Raw genomic sequence first — 23,696 nt, forward strand, 5'->3', positions numbered from 1 at the left:
TTTTTTCCAACAGGTGGCCAAAGTATTGGAGTTTCAGCTTCAGCATCAGCCCTTCCAATGAAAATTCAGGGATGATCTCCTTTAAGATTGCCTGGTTTATCTCCCTGCTATCCAAGGAACCCTCAATCTTCTCTAGGACCACAGTTTGAAAACATCAATTCTTTGGCGCTCAGCCTTCTTTACAGTCTAACTCTCACATCCATACATTGCTACTGGAATAATCACAGCTTTGAATATATGGACCTTTGTCAGCAAAGTGATATCTCTGTTTTTTAATATGCTGTCTAGGTTTGTCATAGCTTTTCTTCCAAGGAGCAAGTGTCTTTTAATTTCATGGCTGCAGTCACCATCTGCAGTGATTTTGGAGCCCAGGAAAATAAAATCTGTCACTGTTTCCAATTTTCCCTCATCTATTTGCCATGAAGTAATGGGATCAGACGCCATGATCTTCGTTTTTTGAATGCTGAGTTTTAAGCCAGCTTTTTTACCCTCTTTGTTCACCTTAATCAAGATGCTCTTCAATTCTTCTTCGCTTTCTGCCCTTGGGTGGTGTCATCTGCATATCTGAGGTTCCTGATATTTCTCCCAGCAATCTTGATTCCAACTTGTGCTTCATCCAGCCTGGCGATTCCCATGATGTACTCTGCATAGCAGTAAAATAAGCAGGGTGACAATATACAGCTTTGACGTACTCCTTTCCCAATTTTGAACCAATCCTTTGTTTCATGACAGTTCTAACTGTTGCTTCTTGACCTGCACACAGGTTTTGCACGAGACAGGTAAGGTGGTCTGGTATTCCCATCTCTTGAAGAGTTTTCCACAGTTGTGATCCACACAGTCAAAGGCTTTAGCACAGTCAATGAAACAGATGTTTTTCTGGAATTCCCTTGCTTCTTCTATGATCCAAAGGAAGTTGGCAATTTGATCTCTGTTTCCTCTACCTTTTCTAAATCCAGCTTGTACTTCTGGAAGTTCTCGGCTCACGTACTGTGGAAGCCTAGCTTGAAGGATTTGAGCATTACCTTGCTAGCACGTGAAATGAGCGCAACTGTATGGTAGTTTGAACATTCTTTGGCACTGCCCTTACTTATTTCCCTTAATTCACATAGAAGCACCAAGAATTGTGTCACTGTTAGCTGACCACCACCCTATCTCTATCCTGAGGTACCCAGAAGAATGCAAAAAGTGTAGTGAGCTCTTTTTATTTTTCTGTCTCCAAAATATCAATTTCTTTTCAACATGACACCCCCAGTTTTCCTTTGAGGATCCACTCTGCTCCCAGTCCATGTGTTCAGAAGGGATGAGCTCGCCCATTAGCTCTAGGAATGGGCATATGAATCTGGCTTGGCCAAAAAGAATACAGCAGTCTCTAGCCAAAGGGACTGATTCAGGAGTGGGCACTGATTCTCTAGCAAGGCCTGTTATTAGATTGGTGCAAAGGTAATTGAGGTTTCAGACCATGAATTTTGTATCATTATAACTAGGCTCTAATACATCTTTATTAATTAAAATAGGAACCATTACAATCAACACATTTTTGCCAACAAGAAATAAATGTTTGTTCCTGTGGCATAAATGCTTCAGGATTCGATGAACTCTTGGGAAGCATTTTCTGCATCCTGCAGGTTGTGGAAATGTTTTCCTTGCAAAAAGTTGTCGAGTGCTCGCTTCGGCAGCACATATACTAAAATTGGAATGATACAGAGAAGATTAACATGGCCCCTGCGTAAGGATGACATGCAAATTTGTGAAGCGTTCCATATTTTTTGGACACCTTATCTTTGACAAAGGAGGCAAGAATATACAATGGAGAAAAGACAATCTCTTTAACAAGTGGTGCTAGGAAATCTGGTCAACCACTTGTAAAAGAATGAAACCAGAACACTTTCTAACACCATACACAAAAATAAACTCAAAATGGATTAAAGATCTAAACGTAAGACCAGAAACTATAAAACTCCTAGAGGAGAACATAGGCAAAACACTCTCTGACATACATCACAGCAGGATCCTCTATGACCCACCTCCCAGAATATTGGAAATAAAAGCAAAAATAAACAAATGGGACCTAATTAAACTTAAAAGCTTCTGCACATCAAAGGAAACTATTAGCAAGGTGAAAAGGCAGCCTTCAGAATGGGAGAAAATAGCAAATGAAGCAACTGACAAACAACTAATCTCAAAAATATACAAGCAACTCCTACAGCTCAACTCCAGAAAAATAAACGACCCAATCAAAAAATGGGCCAAAGAACTAAATAGACATTTCTCCAAAGAAGACATACAGATGGCTAACAAACACATGATAAGATGTTCAACATCACTCATTATCAGAGAAATGCAAATCAAAACCACTATGAGGTACCGTTTCACACCAGTCAGAATGGCTGTGATCCAAAAGTCTACAAGCAATAAATGCTGGAGAGGGTGTGGAGAAAAGGGAACCCTTTTACACTGTTGGTGGGAATGCAAACTAGTACAGCCACTATGGAGAACAGTGTGGAGATTCCTTAGAAAACTGGAAATAGAACTGCCTTATGATCCAGCAATCCCACTGCTGGGCATACACACTGAGGTAACCCGAAGGGAAAGAGACACGTGTACCCCAATGTTCATCACAGCACTATTTATAATAGCCAGGACATGGAAGCAACCTAGATGTCCATTAGCAGATGAATGGATAAGAAAGCTGTGGTACATATACACAATGGAGTATTACTCAGCCATTAAAAAGAATACATTTGAATCAGTTCTAATGAGGTGGATGAAACTGGAGCCTATTATACAGAGTGAAGTAAGCCAGAAAGAAAAACACCAATACAGTATACTAATGGATATATATGGAATTTAGAAAGATGCTAACAATAACCCTGTGTACGAGACAGCAAAAGAGACACTGATGTATAGAACAGTCTCATGGACTCTGTGGGAGAGGGAGAGGGTGGGAAGATTTGGGAGAATGGCATTGAAACATGTATAATATCATGTATGAAACGAGTTGCCAGTCCAGGTTCGATGCACGATACTGGATGCTTGGGGCTGGTGCACTGGGACGACCCAGAGGGATGGTATGGGGAGGGAGGAGGGAGGAGGGTTCAGGATGGGGAACATATGTATACCTATGGCAGATTCATTTTGATATTTGGCAAAACTAATACAATTTGTAAAGTTTAAAAAAAAAAAAAAAGTTGTCAAGATGCTTGAAGAAGTGCTAGTAGGTTGGTGTGAGGTCAGGTGAATATGGTGGATGAGGCAAAACTTCTTGCACTGTGGTGGGAATGTAAATTGATACAGCTACTACAGAAGACAGTATGGAGATTCCTTAAAAAACTAGGAATAAAACTACCCTATGACCCAGCACTCCCACTCCTAGGCATACACCCTGAGGAGACCAAAAGTGAAAAAGACACATGTACCCCAATGTTCACTGCAGCACTATTTACAATAGCTAGAACACGGAAGCAACCTAGATGTCCACTGACAGATGAATGGATAAAGAAGTTGTGATACATATACACAATGGACTATTACTCAGGCATAAAAAAGAACACATTTGAGTCAGTTCTAATGAGGTGAATGAACCTAGAGCCTATTATACAGAGTGAAGTAAATCAGAAAAAGAAAGATAAGTACTGTATACTAGTGCATATATATGGAATCTAGAAGGATGGTCGGAGAAGGCAATGGCACCCCACTCCAGTACTCTTGCCTGGAAAATCCCATGGATGGAGGAGCCTGGTAGGCTGCAGTCCATGAGGTTGCTAAGAGTTGGACATGACTGAGTGACTTCACTTTCACTTTTTAGTTTTATGCATTGGAGAAGAAAATGGCAACCCACTCCAGTGTTCTTGCCTGGAGAATCCCAGGGACGGGGGAGCCTGGTGGGAGGCTGTCTATGGGGTTGCACAGAGTCGGACATGACTGAAGCGACTTAGCAGCAGCAGCAGCAGAAGGATGGTACCAAAGATTTATTTGCAGGGCAGCAATGGAGAAACAGACATAGAGAACAGACTTATGGACATGGGGAGAGGGGAGGAGAGAGTAACATGGAAACTTACATTACCATATGTAAAATAGATAGCCAATGGGAATTTGCTGTATGTCTCAGGGAACTCAAACAGGGGCTCTGCATCAACCTAGAGGGGTGGGATGGGAAGGGAGATGGGAGGGAGGTTCAAGAGGGAGGGGACATATGCATACCTATGGCTGATTCACGTTAAGGTTTGACAGAAAACAACACAATTCTGTAAAGCAATTATCCTTCAATTAAAAAAAACAAAACAAAAACTTCATAGCCCAATTCATTTAACTTTCGAATCGTTGGTTATGTGATGTGTTGTTGGGAGCTGTTGTGGAGAACTGGGCCTTTTCTGTTGACCAATGTCAGCTGCAGGCATTGCAGGTTTTGGTGTATCTCATCGATCTGCTGAGCATACTTCTCAGATATAATGGTTTCTCTGGAATTTAGAAAGCTGTAGTGGATCAGGCTGGTAGCAGACCACAAAACAGTGACCATGACCTTTTTTTGGGTGCAGGTTTGGCTTTGGGAAGTGCTCTGGTGCTTCCTCTCAGTGCAACCCCTGAGTTGGATGTCACTGGTTGTCATATAAAATACACTTTTTGTTGCATGTCACCATCTGATCGAGAAATGGTTCGTTGTTGTTGCATAGAATAAGAGAAGACGACATTCCAAAAGGACGACTTTTTTGATTTGTGGTCAGCTCATGAAACTTTTCAACTTTCCAATTCGTTTCAAATGCTGAATGACCACAGAATGGTCAGCACTGAGTTCTGTGGCAACTTCTTAAAACATGTAGTTGTAAGAGGATCAGCTTTGATCATCCTCTCAATAGGTTGCTGTAACTTCTGACGGCTGGCCACTACGCTCATCTTCAAGGCTCTCAACTCCTTTGCAAAACTTGAACCACCACTGCATTGTACATTTATTAGTTCCTGGGCCAAATGAGTTTGATGTTTCGAGTTGTCTCCACTGCTTTACGACCCATTTTGAACTTGCATAAGAAAATCACTCGAATTTGCTTTTGTCTAACATCATTTACATAGTCTAAAATAAATATAAATAAATAGCAAGTAATAAGTCATTAGCAAAAAAATTAAGGGAGAAATGCACATTAAAATGATGTAACCATATTTAAGAATGTATTCCAATATCAAATGGTAAACTTCAACAATGCAGAAACTGCAATTACTTTTGCACCAACCTAAAAGAATCAATGAACACTAGCTTCAGACCTTTGGCTAAATCAACAGAAAAGGGAACTCTTTTTATTTTTCCTGCTTAGGTTGCTAGGCTGTAAGACAGGAACCTGGAGTTGCCGTCTTTCCACCATCTAGAGAAGGCCTAGCCTAAAACTAAACCAACATGCAGGAAAAGACATGTGAGATGGAAAGAGAGCCTTCTCAGGTATAAAAAAGCCAGTAGATTTCCCTACACTGTGGGAGCCAGTTCAAATGGGTTTTTAAAAATACAACTGAAAAGAGTTCAGATTAGTACAAAGGAGATGCATCATCTGCACCATGCAGAAAGGAAGGAAATCAAAAGCCAAGAATTAGCATGTAGGACACATATGGGCTCTAAGACTATCAAGAGACATAAAGAGGATTTATCATCATAAATGGCATTATTTCCTCCTTTCTCAATACTACACTGTCACATTACATAAAGCTAGCTTAAGACTTCCCTGGTAACCCAGTGGTTAGGACTTCACCTCCCAATGCAGGGGGTGTAGGTTCAATTCCTTGTCCTCCCTGGTCTGGGAGCTAAGATCCCACATGCCTCACAGTAAAAAACAAAATATAAAACAGAAGCAATACTGCAACAAATTCCATAAAGACTTAAAATGGTCCACAAAAATTAGCTTCCCATGACATTTTATCTATATCAACAGGACTTATAACTTTCTACACTGTATTTCTAATGTAGATCTTCTTTTTACTAGAAGGTAAGCAAGCTGAGTACAGGCTCATACCTAATTATTTTTTTCTTGTGTCTGGTATATTCCATAAACACAAAATCCCAAACATGCATCAAATGAGTCAATCTTACATGTAATTACTCCTGACCTTCTTGTAATCAATAGCAGCACCCATAATCCTACTTTAAGGTAAGGGTTTTACTGTTTGTCTTGGGTTGCAGTGGAAGGTCAAGGTATCAGGCCAGGCACTTGTGGCCCTTTGTTATCTCAGCATGTGTAGAACAGAGAATGGAAATAAATCTCTGCTGTCATCCATGATGAAAGATAAAAGAGCTTTGCCTACCTCATTAAGCTCATCTTTCTCATATGTACTTCAAATCTGTGCAACAACTATTTTCATGGAAAAAGAGCTAACTGTGCAACCAGGAAAGTTTTACACGAAAAGGGAGGACTGATCATTTGATGGAACCTTTGTAGGGAAGTCAGTTTAGATTTGGTCAAGGATCTCACAAATGTAAAAAGAGCACCCAGATGTGACCCACTCCAAAAGAAAGGTCTGATAAAATGGAACCTTGATATTGTTTAATATTCAATATCACTGGGAATTTATAATCTCCTTTCAACTACCATACAAAGATAAAGCACTATCTTGTCGTCAGCCTTTGGCATGACACATCTACCAATTCTTAGAAGTTTTTGGATTTGATTTTAAATACATCCTCTTTATTTATTTATTTACTTTTGGCCGTGAGGCTTGCAGGATCTTGATTCTCCAACCAGGGATTGAATCTGGGCCCTTGGCAATGAAAGTGCAGAGTCCTAACCACGGGACTGCCAGGGAATTCCCCCAATACATCCCCTTTAAAAACACATTTCTGATAGATGTGCTGCAAGGCTCTACATTTATAAAAGTTGTCTACCTCCAGTCCTATATAATCTTTTTCCCCTCGCCTGAGTTAATCTTTTGTTTATAAAGAATATGGCTAATCCTCTCAAGGGGGCACTGTCAGCCTTTAAAGAGATGACCACATAAATGTTTTAACATCAAATTTGGTATTGCTTTTAAACAGAAATACTTGGAATACTTCACAAAAATGAGACTGTCAAAATCAAGCTTTTTTAAATCATACTCCACAAGGTTTCTTTCCTGGCGAGTAATACGTGTGTGTGCATGCAATCGCATGGCTGCCCAGCTGTGTCTCACTCTGGGACCCCGTGGCCTGTAGCCCATCCAGATCCTCTGTCCATGGAATTTTCCAGGCAAGAATACTGGAGTGGGTTGCCATTTCCTACCCCAGCGGACCTTCCCAAGGCACGGATGGAACCCGAGTCTCCTGAGCCTGCCTGCATTAGCAGGTGGATTCTTTACCACGGCACCACTTGGGAAGCCCCGAGTAATACATAGATCAAACCGAAGAAGAAATTGTAAAAATGATTTCACCGTTACATGCTCCACCCAATAATCCTTTCAGGCCTCTACGTGCCAACAGATCCTTCCGTTACATCAAACTAGAAGGATCTCATCAACTCACAAAGCAGACAGCATTCCTTCCAGTTTTTAAAAATATTTATCTATCTTATTTATTTATTTGGCTGTTCCTGGCCTTAGCTGCAGCATATAGGATCAAGTTCCCTGACCAGGGATTGAACCCTGGCCCCCTGCATTGGGAGCACAGAGTCTTAGCCGCTGGATCACCAGGGAAGGCCCTGGGTCCCATTTTCTATGAGGGCTCCCATGTGAGACCAAAACAGCCTATGGCAGTGAGACTAAACATACATATCCTTATTCTTGGGAGTGAAAAGCTGATTCCAAAGAGAATACCCATCAAATATAAGCTTCTGCGCTCGGTTACTTAATTTTAGCAGTGTCCTCTAAACCCAAATGTTGAGGAAGCAAGAAGCAGAGTAACAGGAGAGTTTTGAGGGGTGAATGATCACTTGCCTTAACAAATGTCAACACCTTGCCATATGGATTCAACTGGTTTGACTACAGGGACCCAAGTTTAATTTTCTCTTCTTTGGTACCAGGGTATCTGTTGTCTACTCTTTATATTTTATCCCCCCAGGTTCCATAAGGGATTCGCGGCGCACAGGGAGACCTACCCACTAGGCGCACGTTCTAAAGAAAGAACGCCAAAGATAATGCAAGGCCAGGATTCTGGCCTTTTCCAGGAGCGGAATGGCAACGAGGGGCAGAAATGCCAGAAACAGGAGCACTGTAAGGGGTTCCCAAACCAGACAGGGTCGAAGTTCATGAAGGAGAGCCAGTGTTCAGGAAAGGACAGAATTTGGAGGAGGTAAGCGTGCAGAGATTTGGACTGGTATCCGACTAGGAGAAAAAAAAAGTCCCACTGCAGACTCAACGATCCCCTCCCCTCCAGCTATACCCTCTCTTACCAGAGCCTGAAAGGCCAGCAGCGACGACACGACAGAGTCTCAGCGGCCGAAGAGCTCCCACTTCCGATTCAGCAAGGCAACCGGAGCTGACGTCATGATTAGGCGCCAAGCCTTGTGCAATCTCATCCGGGCGCCGGAAGCTGGGTGTGTCGCCCTGTGCTGGGAGCGGGCGCGCAAACATTCCCACAGCGCATGCACTAACTGGCTGCTGCCGGGCGGAAGCGGCCGGAAGCGGCCTTGGGGTTGGTTATGTTCGGGGCGGGTCGCGTTGAGCTGGCAGAAGGGTGTTTTGGAGGTCGGTAGGAGTAAACGGGCCTGGAAAACCTATGTATCGGCAATAGCTATGAGGTGGTGAACCCTGGCGCTGCTAAGGCTTCTACGGACTTATGCTTTCTATTTTTCCCACCGATATGCCTTACTGAAACACCTTCTATGATTCTTCATAGATCATTTTTGTCTGTGAAGCAACAGTAGCATTAACTGAAACTTGTGAGCTCTTATTAGGTGCCAGGCAGCGTGTTCAAATATGCTTTGATTGAGTTGCAGTTTTCCTGTTTGTCAGGTGAAGAGGATGCAGATCCTCAAGGGTACTTTGAAGTTACACAGAGGGAAAAAATGGAGCATACTTTTCAAGTGCAAGTGAAAAGACAATACCTAGAGTGATGGAAAGTATCTGTAAATCACATTACTGATTTAAAAAATTATATCCAGTTATATTAAAAAGAATATAACTCAACAATAAAACCTCAAACAACTTGATTAAAGAATGGACAATGGGCTTGAATAAATATTATTATATAGAAGATATGCAAATAGCCAATAAGCCCATGAAGAGGTGCTCAGTGTCACTAATCATTAGAGAAGTGCAAGTCAAGACTACAATGAAGTACCACCTCATCCCTCTTAGGAAGGTGATTGTGAAAAAATAAAAAGAAAATAAGTCTTGGTGAGGACGTGGTGAGATAGGGACCCTTGTGAATGTAAACTACTGGAGTACTTCAGAAAAAGTTTGGTGTTCCTTAAAGAGTTAAACAGAATTATCATGTGATGCTGCAATTCTACTTCTGGCTAAATACAAATAAATAGTTTTTTTATTTATAAACAAACAAATAGTTATTTGTACAGCACTGTTCATAGCAACATCATTTGTATTAGGCAGAAGGTGCTGCTGCTGCTGCTAAGTCGCTTCAGTCGTGTCCAACTCTGTGTGACCCCATAGACAGCAGCCCACCAGGCTCCCCCATCCCTGGGATTCTCCAGGCAAGAACACTGGAGTGGGTGGCAGAAGGTGGAAACAACCCAAATTTCCATTGACAGAGGAATGCACATACAGAATATGGCACATACATACATGTGATTATTATTAAACCTTAAAAGGGAAGGAAATTCTGATACATGCTACAACATGAATGAACCTTGAGAACATCATGCTAAGTGAAATAAGCCAGACACAAAAGGACAAATACTATATGCCTCTACTTATATGTGGTACCTAGAGTAGGCAAATTCATAAAGACAGAAAGTTAAATAGAGGTTATCAGGGACTGGGGAGAGGGAGGAATAGGGAATTATCTTTTAATAGGTAGAGTGTTTCTTCAGTATAATGAAAAAGTTATGAAAATGAGAGTGCTGATGGCTGCACAACATTTTGAATGTACTTAATGCCATTGAATAGTACACTTAAAAATGGTTAAAATGATGTTTTACTTTATTTTAACACACACACACACACACACACAGACATGAACATGTACACACCAAATGTTGAGGAATCTTAGAGTGCCTATTATGTTCTAGCATCGTTTTAGCTTCTCAAGCTACAGTAGTGGAAGGAAAAAAAACAAGTCTTCCTTTTTGGAGCTTACAATCTGGTGAGAGTGGAGCATTTAAAATCAATGTGCACAAGATGGATTTTTCAATAAATAGTTCCAGAGTAAGTGGGTAGCTGTGTGATTTAAAAGTTAGCCAATATATTAGACCTTTACACCTTGGATTAAATTAGTCTAAGATGGATCAGAGATTTAAATATATAAACCTGGAAAATGCTAGAGGAATTAATGGAAGAAAAGTTTTAAAAGAATACTCTTAGAATGGGAGAAGGCATTTTAAAATATGAAACAACCTAGAAGCCATAAAAGAACAGTGAATTCTACTACATGCAAATGTTTGTAAAACGTGTATAGAAAACCAACCATATGTAAAGTCAAAACCCAAATAACAACACTGTGAAAATTTTTGCAACTAATATTGTAAACAAAAGGTCTAGTTTCCCAAATATGTAAAGGATTGTTGCAAGTCAATAAGACGATCAAAGGATATGAGCCTATATTTCATGAGCAGGAAAAGCAAATGATTCACTCCCATTTTTAATTAGAAAAATGCAAATTAAAATTAAGCCAAGATACCATTTTAACTCATCTTATTTACAAAGTTGAAAAAGCTTAGTAGTGCATTTTTGGATTGTGTATGAAACAATAGGAACTCTTTAGAATTATGTATTGGTCCAAGCTCTGTGAAGTGCAATTTGGTACTATTTCATTAAATGACAGGTGAAAATACATTATGGTCCTGCAATTGCATTTATTTGTATTTGTTACAAATAGTCTTAATGTTCAACATAATATTTATTGTTAGAACTAAAACTATAAAAACATCTTTGTGATCTTGGGTTTGGCAAGGATTTCTTAGACATGACACCAAGCACACAATCCATAAAAGAAAAAAAAAAAAGGGTAAAACAGATTTCAGCAAAATTAAAAACAATTGCATTTCAAAAGACACCATTAAGAAAATGAAAAGATGAATCATAGACTGGTAGATATATCTGCAAATCATATATCTGTTAAAAGACTTGTATTTGAAAATATATAAAAACTTTTACAATTCAATAGTAAGAAGAAAAACAAATAACTGAATTTTAAAAGTTTTGAATACACGCTTCACTAAAGATATGATGAGAATAGCCAATAAGCACATGAAAAGATGTTCAACATTGTTAGTCATTAGAGAATGTAAATTAAAGCCATAATAAGATACTGTTTTACATCCCCTAGAATGGCTATACTAAAAAAGATAGTAACAAACATTTGTGAGGATGAGGAGAAAGAGGAACCCCAATCACTTATCGCTGGTGGGAATGTAAAATGAAACAGCCAGTTTGGCAAACACTTTGGCAGTTTCTTAAACTGTTATAGATAAATTTACCATACCACCCAGCAATCCCTCACTCCTAGGTAGCAATCCAGAGAAATGAAAACATATGTCCACGTGAAGACTTGGCACGAGAATGTCCAGAACAGTGTATCGTATGATTCCATTTTTCCAGAAAAGGCAAATCTAAAGAGACAGAAAAGAGATTAGTGATTGCTGACTGAGCTGTGAGGGAAGCCCACAAAAACAGCACAAGAAACCTTAAGAGACTGATGGAAATGGTCTAAATCTGGATTATGGTGATGGTTGTACAACTGGGAAAATTTGCTAAAAATTACTTGGAACAGGTGAAATCATGTAAGGTGAGTGATTTTATAGCATGAAAATTATACCTCAGTACAATTTTTAAGAGCTTCCTTGGTGGCTCAGATGGTAGTCTGCCTGCAAAGCAGGAGACCCAATTTGATCCCTGGGTCTGGAAGATACCCTGGAGAAGGGAATGGCTACCTACTCCAGTATTCTTGCCTGGAGAATCCATGGACAGAGGAGCCTGGAGGGCTAGAGTCCATGGGATCATGAATTGGACATGACTGAGCAACTATGACTACTACAATTTTTAAAAATGACATTTCTACAGTCATTGTGGCATTGTAAGAGCAAAAGAACCAACTTAAACGTCCATCAGTAGAGGACTAGTTGAGAAAATTATAGGGGATCTGTACAAAGTGGCTATATTTTTTAAAAAGGAGCTCCTTTATATGTTGGTATGAAGTAGTCTTCAGATTTTATTGAGTAGAATAAAATCTTGAGAAGTGCAAGATGTATAAGACAACATTTGTGTGAAAAATATGGGGAGAATAACGCGCACTTGGCATTTGCTTATATATGCCTAGAATATCTCCAACATAGAGTATTTTATATATCTTGTAAGACTGTATTGTTATTGTTCAGTCGCTCAGTCATGTCTGACTCTTTGCAACTCCATGGACTGCAGCACGCCAGGCTTCCCTGTCCTTCACCATCTCTCAGAGCTTGTTCAAAATCATGTCTATTGATTCCATGATGCCATCCAACCATCTCATCCTCTATCATCTCTTCCTCCTGCCTTCAATCTTTCCCAGAATAGGGTTTTTTCTAATGAGTCGGCTCTTTGCATCAGGTGGCCAAAGTACTGGAGCTTCAGCTTCAGCATCAGTCCTTGCAATGAATATTCAGGATTGATTTCCTTTAAGATTGACTGGTTTGATCTCCTTGCAGTCCAGGGGACTCTCAAGAGTCTTCTCCAACACCAGTTCAAAAGCATCAGTTCTTTGGTGCTCAGCCTTCTTTATGGTCCAACTCTCACACCCATACTTGACTACTGGAAAAACCATCGATTTGCTGGACCTTTGTTGGTAAAGGTCTTTGCTTTGTCTCTGCTTTTTAATATGCTGTCTAGGTTTGTCATAGCTTTCCTTCTAAGGAGCAAGTGTCTTTTAATTTCATGGCTGCAGTCACCATCTGCAGTGATTTTGGAGCCCAAGAAAATAAAGTCTATCACTGTTTCCATTGTTTCTCCATCTATTTGCCATGAAGTGATGGGATTGGATGCCATGATCTTAATTTTTTGAATGTTGAGTTCTAAGCCAGTTTTTTTTGCTCTCCTCTTTCACTTTCATCAAGAGGCTCTTCAATTCCTCTTTGCTTTCTGCCGTAAGGGTGGTGTCATCTGCATATCTGAGATTATGGATATCTCCTTGCAATCGTGATTCCAGCTTGTACTTCATCCAGCCCAGCTTTTCATATGATGTACTCTGCATAGAAATTAAATAAGCAGGGTGACAATACATAGCCTTGACGAACTCCTTCCCAATTTTGAACCAGTCCTTTGTTCCATGTCTGGTTCTAACTGTTGCTTCTTGACCTGCATACAGGTTTTGCAGGAGGCAGGTAAGGTCGTCTGGTATTCCCATCTCTTGAAGAGTTTTCCACAGTTTGTTGTGATCCACACAGTCAAAGGCTTTAGCATAGTCCATGAAGCAGAAGTAGATGTTTTATTTTCTGGAACTCTCTTGCTTTTTCTATGATCCAATGGAAGCTGGCAATTTGATCTCTGTTTCCTCTGCCTTTTCTAAATCCAGCTTGAACATCTGGAAGTTCTCAGTTCATGTACAATTGAAGCCTTGCTTGGAGAATTTTGAACATTACTTCAATAGCATATGAAATGAGTGCAGTTGTGCGGTAGTTTGAACATTCTTTGGCATTGCCTTTCTTTAGGATTGGAATGAACACTGATCTTTTCCAGTCCTGTGACCACTGCTGAGTTTTCCATATTTCTTGGTATATTGAGTGCAGTACTTTAACAGCATTATCTTCTAGGATTTGAAATAGCTCAACTGGAATTCCATCACCTCCACTAGCTTTGTTCATAGTGATGCTTCCTTAGGACCACTTGACTTCACATTCCAAGATGTCTGGCTCTAGGTGAGTGATCAAACCATTGTGGTTATCTGAATCATGAAGATCTTTTTTGTATAGTTCTTCTGTGTATTCTTGCCACCTCTTCTTAATATCTTCTGTTTCTGTTAGGTCCACACTAATTTCTGGAAACTAGTATTATTGTTTGCCTCTGGAGAAGGCAACTGGATGGCTGGGTAGGGAGTGAGAGGGAGACCTTTCACTGCGTATTTAAACAATGTGAATTATGACTTACACTGAAAGTAAATAAAAGTGTAAAAAAAGATATTCAAATAAAGGAGGTTGTTTGCCCTTTTCATTTTCCTTTTCTAGAAAAATTACTTCCAATAGGTGGCGCTCCTGAAACACCATACGAGTTCAGTCACTGAGCTGTGTCTGACTCTTTGCAACCCTATGGACTGCAGCAAGGCAGGCTTCCCTGTCCTCCACCATCTCCAAGTTTGCTCAAGTTCATGTCCATTGAATTGGAGATGCTATCTAACCATCTCATCCTCTGCTGCCTTCTCCAGGCACCCAGTTACCCAGTTAATACAAATTTTGCTTTTACTTTGAGAGAAACCCAAATTTGCTCTGATGGCCTTTCTTCTCCATTTGTCACCTTTGGGAAGTCTAGATTTAGGGCTGAAAATTTCTCTGCTAGGATTGCTCCAAAATGTATTGCTTTGTTTCTGAGAACTGGATAGAAGGGAAAACACCTGGATTTTAAAAAAATGCAATTGGTTCAGAAAATCAAATATTGCTTGGGCCCTGTTTCCCTGATTGAAGTTTCTGTTTGATTGAATCAGAACTTCTGATTGATTGGAAGATTAATATAGGTCAGTGATTCTTTTTTTCCCCCTAATATATATATATATTTTATTGAAGTATAGTTGCCTTACAACGTTTCAGGTGCACAGCAAGGTGATTCAGTTATACACATACACAAATATTACTTTTGAAATTATTTTCCATTATAGGTTATTACTTGGGCTTCCCTGGTGGCTCAGATGGTAAAGAATCTGCCTGCAATGTGGGAGATCTGGGTTCAATCCCTGGGTTGGGAAGATCCCCTGGAGGAGGGCATGGCAACCCACTCCAGTATTCTTGTCTGGAGAATCCCGTTGGACAGAGAAGCCAGGTGGGCTACAGTCTATGGGGTTACAAAAAGTTGGACATGACTGAGCAAATAAGCACACACAGCACAAACATATTATTTATATATATGTATACAAAAGTTTTCTACTATGCTTAGTAATGGCTTGAGAATTATAGATCAGTGATTCTTAACTAAGGGCGACTTTGTTCCCGAGGGGATATTTGCAGTATGTGGAGATATTTTTGTTGTCAGGACTTGGGGGTGCTACTGGCATCTGGTGGAGAGAGGCCAGGGATGCTGCTATAAATCCTACAATGCACAGGAGAGTCATCCCCCTCCCCCTCCGAATGATCAGTCAACTCTCCCTACCCTCCCGTCCTTATAGCTGCTTGGGGAAAGGAGATAGGCTTGGCAGTAGTTGGGAGGGCAGGTAATGCAAAGGTACTTCCTTAGAATTAGTGTAGAAAGACATACCTCTCTGAGTCTTGGGTTCAGTTCTTCCTCAGGTGGCTGTATTGGTCATCTTCCCGTTCCTTAAGGGGCTACAAAGGACATTTTATCATCATCCTCTATGAATTAATTTGATATGTATTTATTTTTTAATTTAAAAAATTTTATAAAATTTTTTAGCTTTTACTTCCAATGTCTAATTTTTTTCACCGTTCTTCAGGTATACATATTTGTGCTTTTTGTCATTTTTTTAATATTTAAGTTTTATTAGAATATAGTTGATTTACAATGTTGTGTTAGTTTCAGGTATCAGCAAAGTGAGTCAGTTATGCATATATCCGCTTCTCTTTTTTTAAGATTCTTTCCCATTTGGCCATCACAGAGTACTGAGTAGAGTTCCCTGTGCTATACAGCAAGTTCTTATTAGTTGTCTATTTTAGATATAGCAGTGTGTAAATGTCAATCCCAATATTCCAGTTTATTCCTCCCCACTTTACTCCCTGGTAACCATAACTTTGTTTTCTACTGATGCATACTTATTGAGTGCTTAAGTTCAAGGTTTTGGAGTGGTTTCTTCATGGTCCTGGGGGCAGAAGAGGACAAGGATGGAGGAAGGCGCTGCATCTGGCTTCTCTGTGTGGCCCTCTCAGTATGTTCTTCAGCTTTTCTCACTAGATCCTTACCTCAGTCTCTCCGGACCATTCTCTTTGTTTCGTCCATTCTACCCAAAGGGATAACGATGCCATTGTCTGTTATGTCCTAAGCAGTTTTTGTGTACATAGTAACTTCCAAATAACTTGCCCACCCCACCCCCGTTCCAAAATTTTACCACTACTAACTAGCACTGTCTCTTTCATTTCATATTCACGTACCTGGTAGAGCTGGTCATTGTTCAACAGCGTCTGCTTGTCTGAAGCTGCACAAAAAAATAAACAAAATGTACACATAAACAAGACAGAATGAATAATAAACTGGAGTACTGAATAGCAACAAGAATTTGTGAACTACATCTACACACCACATTATGGATGGATCTCACAAGCATATTGTTGAGTGAAAGAAGCCACACACAAGAGTACTTAATGTGTGAGTCTATTTACATAAGGATCAAAACCAGGGAGAATGAGTCAATGTTGTTAGAAGTCAGGAGAATGGTTGCTTTGGGGACTAGGTAGAGGCTGGAAGTGACCCCAAGGATTAATTTACTTTCTTTAACTTGGTGCTGAATGCATGTGTGTGTTTGCTTTGTTAAAAAAAATTTTGAGCTGTATATATGTGATTCATGCACTTTTGTGAATGCAGATTTTACTTATATAAAGAGATTTTTTTAAAGTACAGAGGACAGGGACTTCCCTGGTCGTCCAGTGGTTAAGAATCCATCTGTAAGTGCAGGGGACACAGTTTTGATCCCTGGTCTGGGAAGATCACACATGCCACTGAGCAACTAAGCCTGTGAGCCGCAACTACTGAGCCTCTGTGCCCAGAGCCCATGCTCTGCAGCTAGAGAAGCCACTGCAATGAGAAGGCCTCGCACTGCAACGAAGAGCAGCCCTGCCTGCCACAACTACCAAAAGCCTGCATGCAGCAATGAAGACCCACAGCCAAAAATAAATAGATAAAATTAAGTAAACAATGAGTAATTTTTTTAAAAGTACAGAGGACAAGTCAGATAGAGTTGTATCTTGAAACAGGCAAATATGCTATGAAAACACCAAGTGTCCTTTTCCTCCTGCCTTCAGAGTCAGAGCCTCACTGGACCATGCTCATCAGCAACACTTGCCAACCCAGCCTCTTCTATTGGGTCTCTTTTGGTAGGAAGGAGGCTGAGGGTCCCAGATAGCCTCAGCTTTCATCTAAGAACATTATTTTGTTTTGTTTTTTGATGTATTTGACTGCGCCGGGTCTTACTTGTGGCATATGGGATCTAGTTGCCTGACTGTGGATCAAACTCTGGGAGCTCAGAGTCTTAGCTACGGGACCACCAGGGAAGTCCCTGAGAACATCCTTTTACCTCTTGACTGGCGAACTCCTTCCTGTCCAGCAATGAAATAGACCCCAACAGCAAGGAGGAAAATGCTGACGATTTCAGTGAAGATAAAGCCAGCCACAGTAGACGGATTCAGTTCAATGCAGTTCTGACACACTGTGGGGAGAGGGAAGGACAAGAATTCCTTCAACTCTGGATTTTTTTCTCTTCAGATAATATTTCTGTCCAGGGCAGCAGGCCTCTCTGTGGGTGGTATGGCAAGGATATTGCCTGGAAGATCCTTGGACTAAGAACTCAATGCTTTTTCATGTTCCTCTATTGTGCGGGAGTCCAGGGGAAATCCATGTGGTTTTACTACCAACAACTATTGAAATAAAAGGAAGACCATATCCCATTCTCCATGCTACAGTCGCTCAACTTGTAATCTCCCCTGTCTCCTTTACCTATCTTAACTTGGTTTATATAAACTGCTGACTCCTCCAAGCAGTGGGGCCTACATACAGGTGAGCCAGGCTTTATAAGACAGGCTACGCTTTTTCAAAATGTTGGGGGAACTGCTTTGTTAAATTAAAAGTAAGCTGAGATTAAGAAAGCTGATTCTTACATTACTGTTTAGCATCTATGTCTATACCCACCCCAGACAAGAAGCTCACCAGAGCACCCAGTACTGCTTAATTTCACATAAGCAAACCAAAGGGGATACGTACTTCTATAATATATTTGGAGTGATTTTGATTGGTTATTTGATCCTTCACATTTATATATTCCTCGAGGGTCTTTGGTACTACTTCCAAGATTCCAAGTATTTTTCTTTGTGTCTCCAGAACCTATTTGTTCCACATCTTTAAGCCATGTGATCGTTGTGTCATTCGTGACACAAATCAGAATTACGGAACCATCTTCTCGATTGTCATCCACTTTTACTGAAAAAGGAAATGCCTGTTAAGATCTTGCCTCTGAAATTCTCCTTGTCTCGGGGCACACATGATTCACATGGGAATCTGGTTAGAATTCCAGGTTCTATTCAATAGTGCTGCTAAGTCGCTTCAGTCGTGTCTGACTCTGTGCGACCCCATAGACGGCAGCCCACCAGGCTCCCCCATCCCTGGGATTCTCCAGGCAAGAACACTGGAGTGGGTTGCCATTTCCTTCTCCAATGAATGAAAGTGAAAAGTGAAAGTGAAGTCGCTCAGTCGTGTCCGACTCCTAGCGACCCCATGGACTGCAGCCCACCAGGCCCCTCCATCCATGGGATTTTCCAGGCAAGAGTACTGGAGTGGGGTGCCATTGCCTTCTCCGGGGAAAGCACCGAGAGTTGGCATTTCTAACACACTCCCAGGTGAAGCCAATGCTGTTGATTCGTAGGTGGTGCTTTGAGTAATGCCTAGCTGCTAGGGACCCGTTTCTCCTCCAAGCACCAGACAATTAATTGTTTAGCTCTAGGAAACCCAGGGAGATCAAGACTGGCCACTGATTTGGTTAACAATGGAAGGGTTTGCTCTCTATCCTTTATCATCCCATCCCTTCTAAGCTGTTCACTTGCTCCTATAGGAGTGCTGTTGTGAGAGGCCATATTTCCATGAATTTCCCCAGTTTGATGATAGAAAGAAGACATTTCCCCTACCTTCTTTCACATGGGCCATAGTACCTGTAGAGACAGAAGACAGACGATCAGCTGGGCATGGAGTCCTTCAGATCTCCTGATGTATCATTTCCACAGTCATTTGAGGCCAAGATAAAGAGAGAGAGCCTAATCTATGTGAGTGACAGTATCTATACTTATTTCCCTGGATGGTAGCCTAAACCACCAAACTGAATTTAGGGTGTTGTATAATAAGGAATTTGTCTAGTCTTTGTTCTGGGCTTCTTGGAGGGAGTTTCTCAACCCTTGGAATTTTATGAATGATAGGATTGCCTTTGTGATTCTTGGTGGACCCTTGGATCACACATGAATTTATGTTAAAGAGATGACTCAGGATGAGACAGGTCAAGACCAAACATGTGTTTAGAGAATTGGGACTTTGAGCTCTAGGAGGTGGAGGAGGGAGTGGATATTGAGTTCAGTCACATGATCAATGATTCAATCAATCATGCCTATGTGATGAAATCCCAAGAAAAACTTAGTGGCACTTCCTAGTTGGTAAACATATCAACATGCCAGGAGGTTGATGTATTTTAATTCTGGAAGGAAAAAGCATGGAACCTCTGTGTTCAGGAACCCCAGACTTCACTCTATGTGTCTCTTTATTTGTCTAGATCTAATTTTTTTTTTTTTAATAATGAAACTGTACTAGTGAGTATAGGACTTTCCTGAGTTCTGTGAGCTGTTCTAGCAAATTCTGAGGGGGTTCTTGGGAATTCTCCAGATTTGTAGGCAGTTCATCAGAAGTGTGGGTGGTCTGAGGATCCCTGAACCAGTGCCTGCCTTTTAAAGTGAGGGTAGTCTTTTTGGGGACTGTGCCCTTTACCTCTGGGGTCTGATCCCAACTCTGGATGGTGAGCACTGCGCGATTGTATTGCACTATATGTAAGGGTATTGCCTGTACAGCGTGGGATGCTCTGCTCCTTTAGCAGCTAAAGCCTTGGAAAAGATTGAGTGTATACTAGCTAAAGTCTTTTAGAGCAGAATTACTTCTATAATGTTCAGCTTTGGTGATCCATTTTTGTGTGTGTGTGTGTGTGTGTGTGTAAATCCTGAATGTCCTGAAGGAGTTAGCCACTAAATAGCCCTCAAATCTGTCTCAAAACTCAGAATAGTAGAGTTGCATGCTAGACATACTATAGAGAGCCAACACTGGAGTTCAATTCAGTTGGATTTAATCCAAACACTTACCGATCACTATTATGTGCCTGACATGAATAAGGATTATGGAAGAAAAGGGTGGTGATACAAATATTAGTTGTTGCTTCTAAAGAGTTTACAATGAAGTGGAAAATAACCCACAAATGTAATAAATGTAGTAGTACTTATAAATTATCATTTAGTACTTGTATAAATGCATATGGAAGGGGGTAGAAACTATTGATTTTGGCCAAGGGTGAGGGACAGGGAAAGCTTGACAGAGAAGATAGCAGTCTTAGAACTTCACACAGAGTTGAACTGAACTGTTTCTGAATACCACTTAGCACAGTGCCTGAAACATGGTAGGAGCATTCTATATTTTGAATGAAAGTATGAATGGATAAATGGAAAAAAAAAAAAAAGCAAGGCAAAGAATTAAGCAGATATCTAACTAGCTCTTCTCCCCAGCAACCTGGTCACTGTGAGAGAAACAAAGAGTCCTCTCATTCTAATCCTGATACCATAGAAAAGACAGTACGATTGATTGCTGGCATTTAAAATTTTGATTATCTGGATTCTAGTTCTTCTAGGACTTGAGAACTCATGTAGCTAAATTTCCTAGGTTGATGGCTGAGAGAACTGAGCCCAGAGGAGGAGGCATTGCCAAGTTCACCTGGCTCATTGGTGACTGAGCTGCACACAGAACTCAGGTTTCTATGGCTCAGTCCAAGCCTTTTTTTTGCTCTACAGAAATAGCTGCTACACAAGCTTTCAACACTGCCCCTAACTCTGTGTTGTCTTCAGTTGGCTCTTTCTCTATTCCTCTCAGAAATAAGTCTAAACTCCAACATCTCTTCTAGTCCCCCACTCAGTCATCACCCAGCTCAATTTTAGCGGGTTACACTGCTGCCCACTTAGTTCACTGAAAACATGGATGCCATAATGGCTCTTTCTTCTTCAGCTTCTTTTCCATCCACAAGCGTCTTTAAGGCTGGAGCCATCTGCGCTTCCTCTCTTCTAGTCTCAGAGGGGGAGATTGCCTTGTGCTCTGTTCCCTTGATCCCACTCTTGACTGCAGCCTTCAGTATCAGTTCCAGGGCCTCCCTCTACTCACTGTCTTCTCCTTTAGCTTGGAAATGTGCTCAAGTTTCTTTCACACACACACATTTCTTCTTAGAGTCTGCTACTTCTCCACTTACCACTCAACCTCTCCAGCCTTCTCATCCAAACTTCTTTAAAGAACATTTTACACTTGCTGCTCTTTCCCCCCTTGCCCTCCACTTTCTACTCATTTCCACTTGGCTTCCACTCACACTGCTGCTGCTAAGTCGCTTCAGTCGTGTCCGACTCTGTGTGACTCACACTACCTCACTTAAACTCTTTTAAGTCATCCATGACCTTTGTTTTGCCAACTCCCACAGACTTAAACTTTTAAATATATTCTTCTATCAGTGGATGTATCTTTAGCATTTCATACTTTTGGTGATTCTCTCCTGGAAGTTCTCTACTCCCTTTGTTTCTATGGAATTTCACTCACCTGATTATTTCACCTCTTTGATCATTCCTTTATCTCTTTCCTGACATTTTTTTCCTCTAACTTTCCTTAACAGCGATATCCTCACAGTTCCATCTTCGGCCTCCTCTTCCTCACATCTCGCATAATACTTGAATGATGTCAACAACTTTCAATGTCTAGAGTCCATATTCCAGGCATCGAGCCAGTTCATCCACTTCCTACTGTATTTCCAAAAGAATATTCATACAAGTACCCTATACTGTGCGTTATACTCAGTCTGGAAATGTTTAAACTTATCACTGCAATCAGACTATGAGCTCATGGGGGGCAGAAGGTTATTATTTACCTTTATGTTCTCCTAGCCTGATACATACTAGGATTGACCTCACACATATTTGTTGACCAGCTGACCAACCGAGTAAGTGAAGGCTCTATAAGTCTACTCCTAGCCGGAGCTCTGAGTTAAGGAATACAAACTGTTTCTCTTCAGGCTCCTGGCCTGTGCCCTTTGGGCTACATTCAAACCTAAGATGGTGGCATCCGGGTCCTCTCTCAAGTCAGTAAAGTCCTCTGTTTTGATTTCTTAAGAGACAAGCACTCCACCTCTCCCATGGAACACTGCTTCTCTCTAGCAGAGAAACTTCATTTTTGCCCTTCCTTCTTTGAACTTTAGGGTGACATCTCAAGGTTAGGGGATCCCAATACTCTTGTCCCCCTGGTGATGGGCTTCTTCCCTTGAGCCCTTCTCCGGGCTGTCAGACCCCCTAGCGGACCCTTACCTTGAAGAAGAAAGACAGCCAGGATGAGGCCAGCCAGATGCTTCCCCTGCTCCATATCCATCTCTGTTCTCCGCAGAAGCACTGAGCGGCCTGCAGCAGCCAGCAGCCAGTCAGCCTGTGCTAGCAGCTAGCCTGGCCCCGCCCAGCATCCTTAGGGCTGGGGCCCCTGTGAGCCTCCACCCTGGGCTGCTAATGTGGGCAGTGGGTGGGGGCAGGGCTCAGGAGGGCTGCAGGTGCAGATGCCTCTGACTTTCCGTTGGGGAGAGGAGCGTGGGAGGTGGAGGAGAGGGAGCGGGACAGAGTGCTGGATTTCCATCTTAGAGACTCAGCTTATACAGAAAGCGCCCTTGGGTGCGGGGTGGAAGGTGTCCTGGGCCCCTTTCTTCATGAGGAGGATAAACACTTCCGCCATCATCTGTTACTCGGAGCTCAGCCAGTTGTTGCCTGTTGCTAGCTGTTGTTAGAACTGATGAACTTAGCTGGGAACCCTTAGGTGCTTAGGGCTGGAGCTCTGAACAGAGAGCCACCTCAGTCCAGGGATTTTTTTCCACTGCTCTTTGAAGATGAGATCATCAAAGTGGTGCCTGCCTGGAAGGGAATAGGTAGGATTATTCCTCCAGGACAGGAAATGCATTTCCAGGGACAGGGGCCTCAGCTGAATTCCCAGGATCTCAGGCCCCTCAGCCAGTTAGCCAGTGAATCAAGGAAAACATACAGAGCTCTTGTCAGGTGTTTGGAAAACAAAAGCCAGCAAGGCATGTACAATCTCTACCCTTGGGTAAAGAATGATCTAACTGCAGCAGTTTTGGATCTCCATATCCCAAAGGGAAGAAGTCCATTTGTCTCCTGGGGAAGTTCAGTTGTGCCTGAGAGTTAATCATATTGCTATTATTATTTTTAATATTTATTTATTTATTTGGTTGTGCAGATCTTAGTTGCAGCACGTGGAATCTTTGGTCTTCTTTGTGGCATGTGAACTCTTAGCTGTGGTGTGTGGGATTTAGTTTCCTGACCAGGGACCGAACCCAGGGCCCCTGCATTGGGAGTCTTAGCCACTGGACCATAAGGGAAGTCCCAATCATATTGTTATTAATAACTCTTACTTAGCACATGTGAAGTGTCAGTATTAAGTGTTAGTTGCTCAGTCATGTCCGACTCTTTGCAACC

General features: G+C 41.4%; 2 protein-coding genes and 1 non-coding gene across 5 annotated transcripts in view; 1 reads left to right on the forward strand and 2 right to left on the reverse strand.

Annotated features, from left to right (window-relative positions):
• Positions 1 to 8,406, reverse strand: part of UBE4A (ubiquitination factor E4A) — a 42,769-nt gene extending 34,363 nt beyond the window's left edge. The window contains exon 1 of one of the 3 annotated variants that reach the window (XM_027563597.1): positions 8,334 to 8,406. The gene's annotated coding sequence lies outside the window, so the exon portion shown is untranslated. The remainder of the gene's footprint in view (positions 1 to 8,333) is intronic. The other 2 variants (XM_027563599.1, XM_027563598.1) reach the window with 2 other exon arrangements.
• On the forward strand, positions 1,661 to 1,767 carry LOC113906088. The gene has a single exon (XR_003514778.1). It is a non-coding gene; the product is annotated as a U6 spliceosomal RNA (small nuclear RNA).
• Positions 8,407 to 10,683: 2,277 nt separating the features above from the next.
• Positions 10,684 to 22,860, reverse strand: CD3G (CD3g molecule). Its single transcript, XM_027563600.1, has 7 exons — positions 22,530 to 22,860; positions 19,077 to 19,100; positions 18,160 to 18,375; positions 17,477 to 17,608; positions 16,338 to 16,381; positions 15,490 to 15,557; positions 10,684 to 11,669 (listed from the first exon to the last, which is right to left on the reverse strand). The coding sequence occupies exons 1-6, from the start codon at positions 22,588 to 22,590 to the stop codon at positions 15,507 to 15,509; spliced, it is 528 nt and encodes a 175-aa protein (XP_027419401.1). The 5' UTR covers positions 22,591 to 22,860; the 3' UTR covers positions 10,684 to 11,669; positions 15,490 to 15,506.
• Positions 22,861 to 23,696: the final 836 nt, after the last annotated feature.

The sequence above is a fragment of the Bos indicus x Bos taurus genome, chromosome 15 (genome assembly GCF_003369695.1).
Source record: "Bos indicus x Bos taurus breed Angus x Brahman F1 hybrid chromosome 15, Bos_hybrid_MaternalHap_v2.0, whole genome shotgun sequence".
Lineage (NCBI taxonomy): Eukaryota > Metazoa > Chordata > Mammalia > Artiodactyla > Bovidae > Bos > Bos indicus x Bos taurus.

What these genes read in the sequence shown, in the direction of transcription:
- CD3G (XM_027563600.1), bottom strand. Translation starts at nt 22,590, where the DNA reads ATGGATATGGAGCAGGGGAAGCATCTGGCTGGCCTCATCCTGGCTGTC. An exon ending in TATGGCCCATGTGAAAGAAG is followed by an intron (nt 18,376 to 19,076) that starts GTAGGGGAAATG and finishes TTCCTTTTTCAG; the next exon opens with TAAAAGTGGATGACAATCGA. An exon ending in ACTCCAAATATATTATAGAA is followed by an intron (nt 17,609 to 18,159) that starts GTACGTATCCCC and finishes CTCTCCCCACAG; the next exon opens with TGTGTCAGAACTGCATTGAA.